Raw genomic sequence first — 13,282 nt, forward strand, 5'->3', positions numbered from 1 at the left:
GCAGACTGCTCCGCACATGCATGAATCTGGTAGCTTGGGCGCACCAGAAAAATTTTTCCGCCTAGCATCTGCCTGCTTGTTACTACTGCTGACACATCTAACAGCCAGAAGTGGGAGAAAGTACTGATCATACGCGAATGAACTGTGCTTGCACATGAGCCCACTGGCAACTACTCAAACAAACCTACTGTAAATAGTTGTGACACCACACTCATTAGAAGTAGTTTGTTGTTATGAACATAGCCTTCATCTTAAGGCCTTTGACACATTAAAACAATGAAAAATTCCCAGGTTTTTCCTGGTTTTCTGCCAGATAAAAAAATTTCCAGGTTTTTCCGGGATTTATTGGTTGTTCCTGGGGCATATACACTCTGTCTGAAAGCAGAAAGCTACTGTAAAACAATGCTCATGTTTCACTAGTTTCCAAAGGACTTCGACACTGTGATTCAAGGACTACCACCAGTTTAACTGGAAAGGAATTGGATAAGGTAACAGCTTCTGTGCTGTCACAAAAGTTTGAATTTTGCACAAGCATCAAGAACACTATCTAATATTGAGATAATCTGCAGCATCAAACAAAACCATCCATGGGGTTCCCTCTGATAACGAAAAAGGGGTGAGATGGATACTTGCAGAGTCCCTAAGAAAGCCACAATGCTGAAGGGTAATGTCTTGGTTGCAGAATATAGGGATATACATGTCCTCCATGAAGACAATGGCACTGTCATCCTAGCAGCTGACAAGGGTAATGCGATGTTACAATCAGATGACTATTGGCTGAAGACTGAAATACTACTACAGGATCCGGCATACATGCAAGTGAAAAAGGGTCCTACACCAGCTGCGTAAAGGAAGACCATTACAATCCTAAATAACTCAAGACTTGACATGGATATAGCCAGGATGCTGTGCGCTAGAGCAATGGTACCACCACAGCTTTATGACCTTCCAGGAATACACAAAGAGAAGATGGAGTTTCATTACATCTGATAGTGAACAATATAAATTCATCAACATATGGCATAGCCAAGCAACTGGCACAGTTACTAAAACCTCTCATGGGTCACAGTCCATACCATATCAAAAACTCAACAGAGGCTGCAGAAGTGCTTCTAACAGTATGCCTGGAAAAGAGTGATGTAGTCAGTTTAAACATCACATCTCTCTTCATACAGGTAATACGCGAAGATTTCATGGTATCACTAGAGTCACACTGACAGCAACATGGTGAAACTGTTTCCACATAACTCACTGATACCCCCACCACCCACTTCCAATGTGGTGGAAGGTTCTATAAACAGACAGATGGAGTCACCAGGGGATTCTCTCTAGCACCCACATCACTAACCTGCATATAGAACACTTCAAGGAAACAGCTCTCAAAACCACATTCCTTATATCAAAGGCATTCTACAGATATGTGGATGACACATTTGTGGTTTGGCCCCATGATTAAAGATACCTGGAAGAATTCCTGTGATAGCTTAACAGCATACATGACAATGTTACGTAGCCCACAGAAACTGAAGAAAATGGATGCCTACCGCTCCCAGACATTCTGATAAAGGAGAATTCTGATGCACATTCCTTCTACAGGAATGCGCAATGCAAATCTGTGCTCACCACTTCGTATACAGAGTATGTGAGATATGAGAGAAAAAAAGAGACAGAGTACTGAGTTGTTAAAACATCAGCAGGAAACCTCTCACAAGAAAGGCCAAGGAAGAATAATAATAATAATAAGAAGAAGAAGAAGAAGAAGAAAGAAACCAATTCAGAAAAAGAAACCAAATGCCAGGCATTCCTCCCATATGCAGGGCTGCCCTCTGCAAAGATAGCCAGAATAATGGAGGAGCACAACATAGAAACCATTTTCTACTCAGTGGTTAAAATTACAAACATGCTTGGGTCAGTCAAACACCAACTAGGGCTTGGGCATCCAGTATCTATAGGACTGGTTGCAAGTGTGGGATGCAATACATTAGTCTGAAGCAGCGATGCATCTCATAGAGCTGTTTGGATGTGTGAAGAACATTCACCTCAACCAAACCAACAAGTCTGTAGTGGCAGAGCAAAGCATCAGTAAAAGGCATATGTTTGTTATTGAACAGACAGAGGTGCTGAACCATGCCAGTGGGTTCTGAGATTCAGTCATCAAAGAGGCTGTGGAATTTAAAGAGTATATTTCAAGCGTACCTACAGGGACAACAGTTTCCAACTAAACTCTGCTTTGGATGTGATGTTAGCAAAAATACTGAGTGTACATAAAGTCCGGGAACACTTTCAATTATTTATTGCACAAGAACCAAACATTGTACAGATATCATACATATGTCACTTTGAAGAGAAACCCTGAAAGTTTTCTTTAATGTATACCACTACAGCGTAGTTTGGTAATTTGCCGATAGTCAGTGCTACTTACAAACATGGCGAGTTCAGGAGCGGAGCGAGCTTTCTGTGTGTTGGCGTTCGCCAAAAACAAGTACGCTACAGCTGTTCAACGGATGTTTAGAACAAAGTACAGTAAGAAGCCACCAACAAGTAAGGCCATTTACCACTGGCACAACAAATTCGTTACTACAGGTTGCTTGAGCCCGGCAAAGAGAAGCGGATGTCCCAGTGTGAGTGAAGTGAATGTGGAGTGTGTACGAGAGACATCCATAAGGAGACCACAGAAATTGGTGTGTCATGCAACCCGTGGACTTGAAATGGCTCCAATGACAGTGTGGAAAGTCCTGTGACATTTTCATTGTGAAGTTGGTGGGTACCTGAACACGAAGCTGGCGCATCAATGGATCGGCCGGGCTACAGAAGGGGACAGCTGTTTCATGAAATGGCCTCCGTGATCACCAGATCTCACTCCACGTGACTCTTTTCTGTGGGGACACATTAATGATCTGGTGTATGTACTGCCTCTACCATGTGATGTAACAGAGCTCTGGGAGAGAATATGGGAAGCAACTGCCACAGTTGACCATGCCCTGCTGGAACAGGTATGACAAGAATTCGATTACCATACTGACGTCTGCCGGGTTACTCATGGATTGCATATTGAATGTTTGTAAAAAAACTTTCAGAGTTTCTCTTCAAACTGCAACATATGTGAGATCTGTACAATGTTTAGTTCTTGTGTAATAAATAATTGAAATGTTCTCGGACCTTATGTACATCCTGTATGTCAGGAACACACTTATGTGAAAGCGGTGGCAAGAGCAGGCGGAATAGGCAGGCAGCACCAGGACTCATCACCTGGACTCCCCATCCAGCCCATGAGGAGGGGACAGGGCACTACTAGCTGTGACATAACTCCTGGAGGAACATGATTGGCCCAACTGTTGGGACCTTGGTAGAGGAATCTGCGGTCCAGCAGCTATAAAGAATCAGATAAGACATAAACCTGATATTTTGCCTGAAAATGCAAGTAGGAAACTCATCAAAACACTGCAAAAAGATGACACCACCACTCAGCTAATAAACTGAGAAGATTTCATCAACCTGGGGCATTAGTGATAGATGGCTTAGGTTCAGGCCATCAGTTTTTAATACTGGCCATTTCACTTCTGATGGATATTTTTGTGACACAGATGCATCACCTCTGACCTTTTGTGCTGTTTCTTGGATCTTTTAACAACATGTAGTTTTATAATCTTGTTTTATAACTGTTATTAATTAACACATTATTTTTTATTTAGCTGTATGAATTTTATTTAAATTGCTAATCCAATGCAATCTTTACTTCCCAGTTTCACATCTCCCTATGTGTATTGTCTCGGGGTATTATACTTTTAGTAATTCATGTCTTACTTTTGCTGACTCGCATCTTGAGTGATAATGATTTCACAATGTTACAAATGAATAATTAGCCAAATGCAATATATAACAAATTAATCAGTGTGGTTAAAATTACACAGAAGGTGGTTTTAGTTATATGACTTACCTCACGACTAATGTTGGTGATATCTGTGTTAAGGAACTCTAATGCTGGTTTAAAACACTTGGCAAGAAGACACAACTGACAAAGATCAGCATGTACTGAAGTCAGCTGTGAATCAAACAACTGTATTTTTCTTATAGCACGCCTCATCAGATCTATACCACGAAGAGCCATTTTTCGTTCTGCAAGACTATGTGTGATCTGATGACACAGCTCAGCATCTGCAAGATACATAAACTGTATGTTTCACTAGGTTGACATTACTGCATCACAATGAATAACTTCACTTCAATAAAATATGTTTGCAGTTCCAGATCAACTAACATATTCATTAGAGCATGAAAGGTATATACAAGAAACAATCAATTTTAAAAATAAAGTGTATTTTTTTATGTTTACAAATTTTTTCAAGTGTGTTTCATCCAATATATGCTTTACTGTTGGTAACAGATAATTCTGCCCCTCAGCCACCTCTCATTTGCATTCACACAATGCATTTCTGAATGATAATGGTCTGTTCAGTGCATTTTTCTTAGTCTCATTTAAGGTTCCAAAATGATATTTTAGTAAAACTAATTTGGGTATTGGAAAAAAAGAGAAAAGTATTACGTCTAGGTGTGCCCATCAGGTTTTGTAAAATGTGAGGTTTGCTACATGCAAGAAAACAAACATACAGTGACACATGTATGGTTCAATCTCTAGGACCAGCAATATCAGTTTCAGGGTACCCTAATTCTTGTGTCAAGTAAATCTTCTCTTATGTTAAATGTTATAAATGATGTGACAAAATTTTTTTCCCTGCCTGCTAATGAAACACTACTTAACTTGTTTTTCTGTTGATGCCCAATGCACATTATAACCAGATAAATTACAATGGAATAAAACAAGGAAAAATCATTTCCTCTTCAATACACTGCTTTCAGCCTGCCTTTCATAATGATCACTGAACTACCAGGTGTACCGGTATGAAATGAGTGTTAAGATATAAATGTGTCCATAGGGAACATTTGTTGTGAACAAGCCTTAATTTTTTTTTGTTTGGTTGGTATGACATCTGTCAAAGATATTTAGTATACATCAAGTCATGGAACAAACAACATCATATGTTTTCATCGTGTTAACAATGTCAAATTTTGTGCCAGAAAGTGATGATTTGCGGAAAGCATTAATATTTTGTTTTCATGTGAGAAAAAGGGCTGCAGAGTCGCATCGAATGCTTGTTGAGGCATATGGTGATCATGCTCTATCAGAAGCAACATGCAAAAGATGGTTTCAACGGTTCAGAAATAATGATTTTGATGTAAGAAATGAAGAACATGGAAGACCACCAAAAAAGTTCAAAGATGCCAAGTTGCAAGCAATATTTGATGAAGATGATACTTTGAGTCATAAGCAAATGGCAACAATGCTAAATTTTGCACAACAAACAATTTCTGACCATTTGAAAGCTATGGGAAAGATCCAAAAATGTGGAAAATGGGTGCCACATGAATTGAATGAAAGACAGATGGAAAACTGAAAAACCATTTGTCAAATTTTGTGACAAAGACATGAAAGAAAATCAATTTTGCATCAAACTGTTATTGGCGATGAAAAATGGATTTATTTTAAGAATCCTAAATGGGAAAAATCATGGGTTAATCTGGGACAACCATCAACATCGACTGCAAAACCATATCGATTGCGAGAAGACAATGCTCTGTGTTTGGTGGGATCAGAAAGATGTGGTGTATCATGAGCTTTTAAAACGCGGTGAAACTGTGAATGCTAATCACTACAGACAACAAATGATTAATTTTAACTATGCATTGATCTAAAAAAGACCAGAATGGGCCAGAAGACATGGCAAAGTAATTTTTTTACACAACAATGCACCTGCACACAAAGCAAAACTGGTTCAGGATACAATCAAAACACTTGGCTGGGAGCTGCTACCTCACCCGCTGTATTCACCAGTTTTAGTTACCTCTAGCAACAAGGTAATTAAATATGTAGCAAATATAGACCTCACACTATACTACAGATCAATTTGTTACCGCAAATTTTATTTTGTATTCACATATATTGGCTTCGACAAATCACAACCAAACTGCAGAATATATTTTGTGCTTGGCTCTTAAGTATTTGGATAAAGAGTCATTTTAAAACTGCCAAGAGCTGCTGTTAAAATAGTTCTTTATTTACTACCAGTTTTGATCTTCTGATCATCTTCGTATATGATAAACTTATCTCATACAACAGCCTAGAAGGCAAAATTGATGCTGTGGAATCGGATAAAATTAAAGCTATCCTGCATCTCTGACACCTACATTAAAATTGTTAAAACAGGTAACCAAACTGTGTATCAGGTTTAGCTTTTTTGCGTGGAGACACACTAGATTCAGTCAGGTTTCCATCTTTTTGTTTGGAGATGTTCTATACACTGCCAGCGTGTAGAATGTGTCCACGCAGAAAAATGGAACTTGTTTGACAGTATACTTAGATTGATTTACTGCGTTAGTAGAAACACAGTAAAATGTGGCCACGTAGGTTATTATAAATAATTTTATGATACATGAAGTTGATTAGAAGGTCAAAATTGATAATAAATACAGAATTATTTTAATAGCAGGTACTGGTAGTTTTAAGTAAGTGATCTAGATGACAACAATGGGGGAAAGTGTGCAATGAACAGTTCTCATATTTCAGTGTATTACTGTGGCTGCCATAAACAATAACTGTTAATACTGCCTACACAAGTAGCAGCATGGTGTCTCAAGTGACTACTTCAACTACTTCACCCACTGCACAATGTTTTACAAGATATAATCTGTGAGTTAACCCCTGTCTGATTCAGCTTCAACATAAGAATCTTTCCAGTCTTCTGCTTTGCTATCAGAATCTGTTTCAGCTAGTCGTCATCCCTCACCTTCTGCTGCAGTCTAGCCACAAACATTTCATTTCTCATTAAAGGCACCATAAGACAATGGTGTAAGGACACCATCATTGCTGCATTCAGTGTGTGTGAAATAAATAACTGGCTATCTATCTACATGAATGGTCACTGCCTTATTTAGCTACCCACCAACTCTACAACCACATAGTTGAAAATTCTGTCCACCATAATAAAGATGATGTCAAAACTGCTTCAGTACCAATTCTGTACGAGTATTCTCCCCTTTTGAGCACCAGCTCTTCTTAAATGCAGGAATGGAAACAATCCATCCAGTACAACCTACATCTCTGCATTTCCTTTGGCTTAAACCTCAATCAACCCTTTTCCAGTTTTTAACATTCTCCTTCTACTCGTGTCTTCTTTATTTCTATTCCTCCCTTATCCCAGCACTGTACTCTCCTTTTCCAATCCCACTCCTCACAGAACTTTGCATATGATAATGAATGTGTTATTGCTCTCAACAACTGGGCTGAAAATGAAAATCTGTACCTGGTTTATTATGCCAAGGATTTGAGAACTTTCAGATCGGCCGCTTGGTGAAGAGATTACATCCGGATCTCTGCTTTATGTCCTAGGACTGCAGAGGGCCTACACCTGATTTCCCACACAGCCAACAGTCCCAATAGCGAGATGTGTACTACGACTCAGATGGAATTTCTGCAGGACCGATTGGCAGAGTTTTGCCGATCACCTAGATAAATATATCTGTTTTATTCCACCAGAACCTAAAACTACCCTCGATTTGTAGGGATGTTCTTAGTGCCACTAAGAAGTTTATCCCTCACGGATACAAAAAGGAATATATAGCAGAGTGGAATGAACACTGCCAACAACTTTATAAAGAATATAGCAAAACTGGCAACAGCAATATTGCAGATGACCTCCTCCAAAGTACTGACACTGCTAGAGGAGTATGATGCTGAGAGACGATACAAAATGTAAATTTCAAACATTAGGGTTCAAAAGCATGGAGCCTTCTGTGTAAGCTTGGCAGAGCCTCAAATAAACCCGGTCAGAAGCTTGGTATTTCAGGTAACCAAATTGCTAACCATATAGTTGAAACATCTAGGTCGTCCTGGGAGAAATAACACATTTCCAAAATAAAACGACAAATCACCTCTCTAAAAGCTCACTGCTCCAACGAATCCAATTTCTCTTCACCAATTAAACTGATTGAATTGGATGAGACCTTGAAACAAATCAAACACAGTAAAGCACCTGGTCTGGAATTTCTGATAAACAAGGGTAATGGATGAAAAAAAAAATGGCTGGTCCACTTCTTCTCCAATATCCTAGATAATTTATCACTGCCCAACAAGCTAAAGAGAACAAAAATAGTGGAAATTTTCAAAGTTTCAGACCAATTTCCATTTTGAGCTATACTTATAAACTCTTGGACAGGATCATTTACAACAGAATTAGCGGCTTCATTCTGGAACACATCCCACCTGAACAAGCAAGTTTCAGGCCCTGGAGAAGTTGCTGTGACCAGGTACTGGCCCAACAACTTCCATAGAGGCTATGTGAAGACATCTGCTATGTTTGTAGACCTAACTGTGGCACAAAATGCTGTCTGGAGAGAAGGGATGATACACAAATTACTAAAAACAATCAGATGCTGAAAAACTGTAACTCTCATTAACACGATGATAAACAATGGGTATTTCCATGTTTACTTGGAAAAAAAAATGTGAGCAAGGAGAGGAAATTAAGTAATGATCTACCACAGGGCTCCATCTTAGCCCCCCATATTACTCTACCTATATATTTCCGATCTGCCCAATACCAGCTCAACAAAATTCTGTTACTTGGATGATACTGCTCTTGCTTGTTGAAATATAGATCTTGGACAAGTGGAGACAATTCTTACAGATCTAGCTGTTATGAGTGCCTATTTTAGAAAGTGGCAAATTAAACCCAATAAAAGTACAACTGAAGTATGTACATTCCATTTGAACAAGAAACAAGCTAACACGGAACTCGGAGTGAAACTTAATGAAAACACTCAAGGCCATAACAAGTACCCTAAATACCTAGTACCATTGATTGCACCCTTTCACATACAAAACATCTTCAAAATACTGCTGTCAAGATAGAACTCAGAAAAATACTATTCAAAAATTATGTGGAAAGACAAGGGGAGCTTCAGCAGACACCTTGCACACATCCACTGCACTGGTCTTCTCACCAGCTGTGTACTGTGCCCTGATGTGGCTAAACAGCCGCCAAACTGACTTGACTGATCCCCAGCTAAACCATACTATGTGATTAATAGCTGGGACAATCCGACCAACAGCCATTTATTGGCTTCCTTTGCTGAACAACATCTACCTGCCCGCAATCCACAGAAGTGAGACCTCGTTTAGTTAGCATTGCAAGCTACTGGAGAACCTGGAGTTACCCATACAGGAAGACATAACAAGTCTACAACAAAATAGACTCCATTCAGGAAATCCGCCATTACAGCAAGCAGAACAGCTATGCCAGTAATATTGAGGTGAGAGACCTATGGGATCAGAACTGTAAACCTATTGCAAATCCTGAAGAGCGTGAGTAGTTCCAAAAGTATAACTGTGATACTGCTGGCACAGAGATGGCCAGGAAACTAAGGGTCAAATAGAACACAGCTCACACAGGGCATGGTTGACGCGCACACTCTCTTTACAAATAAGGGTGCTACAGTGTCTCCGGTTTGTGATTGTGGGGCTCCGAACCAGATAACAAAGCATATTAGAGATAAATACCCCTTGCATTACTATCAAGGGAGTTGGAACAACCTCATGAACACTGACAATAAAGCTCTTATATGGATTAGGAACTTAGATACTGACATTTAGTTAGTTTTGTATGCTGTTGTCTTTCTGTATTCTTGTCGTGTACATATACTAACGCTATATACCCGTATTTTTACACTGCAAGTGAGCCATACAAATCTTCTGTCCGCTGTCCCCCTGCACCCTTTCTCCGCTTTCAATTCTTTCCAATCACATCTGATCTACATGTCTCCTCCCCCACCCCCTCCCACTACCATGCTGCATCAACCCCTTCCTTTTCCCCATATTCATCCACCCACATCAGTAAGTATAAACAGTCAATGTGTCATAGATCCAAACAGTGTGTTTCTCATTATATATTGTGGCAAATGTGATTAAAAGTCAATAAGGGAATGGAGCAGGAATGTGGCACTGGTGAGCTCCCCATGGCGCAGGCGAGGGGGAGCATGGCTTTAGGGATGAAAGTGGGTGTAGGACAGGGGCTTCAGGTGATTGAAGTCTGGAGGATTGTGAGATCAGATGAGGTATATAAATCAGAGCAGCTCAAACTGGGTGGAAGGAAGTGAGCGCCTCAAGACACAGCTTGTCAAGCAAGCACTGAAATTAAACATGTTGTGTGAGTAATGTGGAATGCCACTGTATGGCCAACTCTGCTCATGGCCACAGGCTGACAGTGGCTACTCATTTAAGTGACAGGTGGCTCTTTGGTGTTGACATAAGCAGGATGGGTGCTTAGATATCACTCACTTGGCAAGGAATTAGGAGTAGGTGTAACACAACAATGAACCAGGATATATTGTAGATGGAGTGGGATGCAGGTATCACTTCAGGAGGGTTGTGGGCAAGATGTTCCTCATTTGCTGGCACAATGCTGAGTGCTTGAGGCCCTGGCATTAGATGTGACTGAGTCGTTCCAGTATGGGATGATAATGGGTAATGACAGAGGTGTAGATATAGACGTCACATTGTTCATGGGGTAGTTGGAGAACTGAGGGCTTATATGGGTATGGTGCAGAAGATCTGTCTGCAGACTGTATAGTGAATGATGCCTTGTATTTGGGAACTACAACATAGACTGCCAACAACTGAAATTTCAGAGAATAAATAATGAGCTGCCAGTAAACAATAGGTCAAAGGTGAGAGCAGAATTTGAAAGACATCAAGGATAGAAGGGGATGTATGATCAGTCTGAAAAAGGGATAGTAAAAAGATGAAAGATGAGAAAAAAAATGAATGAAAAATGGAAAAAAGGAAGGAAGTGGAGAAGGATGGATAAAAAATAAAAATAATGGAAGAGGAAAGTGTTTTACAAGATGCCTAGATGAATGTCATCAATTACCCACTTTCTCGTTCTGTGATTTAAGTTGACATGCTGAACATACATTTGATGAGAAAAAAGGTCTCACGACTGCGGGAACAGAAACATCTTGTGCTTTGAACATGCCCAATCATAAATATGTAACATTGCCAAGAACTGCGTGACATAAAGGAACAAATATAAAAAGATGAAAGATGAGAAAAAAAATGAATGAAAAATGGAAAAAAGGAAGGAAGTGGAGAAGGATGGATAAAAATTAAAAATAATGGAAGAGGAAAGTGTTTTACAAGATGGTTGTTTTTGGATAGCTTGCTGCATATAACTTTGGGGGCTGACAAATTATTTATTTCCATGATTATTGCGCATCTGGATTTTTGTGTTTGAGGTTAGATTGAGTATGTCAGATGGCAAGCTGTGGGGTGCAGATCAAAAATATCTTGTCACAGTTGCTGCCCATACAGCAAGAAAAGCATGTCTACAACAGCTACAGAGTAATAGGAGCCTGCAAGGAACAAAATGGCACTTTCTCTTGAGTGAAATCTGTAACAGGAGAGAATCTAGATCACCTGTATGCTAACACTCATTCCAGATTAACATATTCATGTATTAACTCGAATAACATGTATCTTTTGTTTGTTTCTGTTTTGTAAAGTTGGGCAAAGTGTGTGTGGGAATACTTCCATATCACCTAACCATTTATAGAGGAGTGACAGCCACACTTCAATGGCTTTGAGTGACAAATAATTTGCCACAGTCAGGAGAGATTCTACCTTAAAATAAATTCCTGGTTCTGATTGCCAGCAGCCTATTACAAAGAACATTGAAAGCTGAATTCTTTACACGAAGCAGACACACTGAAGAGTGACAAATATGAAAATGAATCTAAGGGACAATATTCAAATTGAAATTACAAGAATATAGAGTATTTACAGTCCTACAGGGTGTCATAATAAGAGAAATCCGAACAAATGGCAACAACTTCTGTAAAAACAGTTGGTGTTGTAGCATCGCAAGTTGTTCCGAGCGAATGGTTGTTTTTGGATAGCTTGCTGCATATAACTTTGGGGGCTGACATCTAGTGGCCTAACTGAGAGACAAATGAGCATTTGTCACTGGTGGGAAAGCTATTCAAGGTCCCTTACTGGACGCGTGCATTCACCACCTGTAAGAACCTAAATAAATGATATTAAATCATTTTCAAAATTGGTAAACTACCTTTTGCTATTCATGAGAAGATTGTATAAAAATTTCAACATTTTAACTATCATAGTTTTGGAGATAAAAAAATTACTAAAAAGTAAAAAATAGACACTTAAGGAACCAAATTCAGTTAGGAAATATGATAGTTTATCTTTTGGTATAATTGGAAAACATAAACCAAACTCTCAGTGTGCAGAATTAATTAATTGAGATTTTCATATTAAAACTGTAATTTTTCGTTTTTGTGTCTAATATGGTTGTGGAGTAAATATGAGTGTGTATGTCAGACATTCGTTTCATTTCAATGTTGCATTATATACTGTCTTAAGTAACCTGCAAGAGTTACACAAGCCTGTCGTGGGAAAATGATCCTAGGGGATTTACTCACTTTGCTGATGACGTATGTCTAGGTGTGATTGCTACTGTAACAGAGCAGCCAGAAAGTCAGCTGGAGTAAAATTTGTATCCAAAGAATATTTCCAGAATTACTGTCTTTTCATTTTTGTTTATTAAACATTACTTTAATATTTGCATGCCAGATTGACGCAAATGCGTCTGTGTTTAAGGATTGGTGCAGGCCAGTTTTGGTACGAGTATGATCATGAGTGAGCATTCTGATTGGCAGTGAGTATGGTCAGCCAGTCAGAATTAAGACGGTTCCCTGATAGTTATACTGGGAGTGAGGCTGGAGGAAGGGAGTTGCTCGCTAGCTTTGAACGTGGACAGTCATGTTACTAGTGCCAGTCAAAATAATGTGTAAGATGAAGAATTTCTTAGTGTTTGAGATATTGGTGACCTAAGTCGACAGCAGTTGCTGTTGATGACTGCTTGGTGAAATTTCAGAGATTCTGACTAAATATGTTGGACAGATATTAGCGTGTGAAATATTGGCCTTCATAGTATCCGTGTGACATGTTTCAGTATTCAACCACTGAGTATTTTTGATGAGCAGTTTCTTTTTCAGAAATCCACAAGAAGGACCAAAGGTAATAACTCAAATTGGTGGTGAAATTACTGACTGTGAAAATGTTGTTTAATTCAGGTTGGGTTTGGACAGGTTTCTGGCTGTTGTGCGTGTGAAATGTGTGTATGAGTTGTGAACTGGAAGAAAATAGCCAATA

At 39.2% G+C, this 13,282-nt stretch overlaps 1 protein-coding gene across 1 annotated transcript in view; it reads right to left on the reverse strand.

The window, feature by feature from the left end:
- LOC126475499 (COP9 signalosome complex subunit 3) overlaps nucleotides 1–13,282 on the reverse strand; it is a 103,476-nt gene that overhangs the window by 43,797 nt on the left and 46,397 nt on the right. The window contains exon 3 of the mRNA XM_050103406.1: nucleotides 3,938–4,155. Coding sequence (XP_049959363.1) covers nucleotides 3,938–4,155 — 218 coding nt within the window. The remainder of the gene's footprint in view (nucleotides 1–3,937; nucleotides 4,156–13,282) is intronic.

Source organism: Schistocerca serialis, chromosome 4 (assembly GCF_023864345.2).
Source record: "Schistocerca serialis cubense isolate TAMUIC-IGC-003099 chromosome 4, iqSchSeri2.2, whole genome shotgun sequence".
NCBI classification, from domain to species: Eukaryota; Metazoa; Arthropoda; class Insecta; order Orthoptera; family Acrididae; genus Schistocerca; species Schistocerca serialis.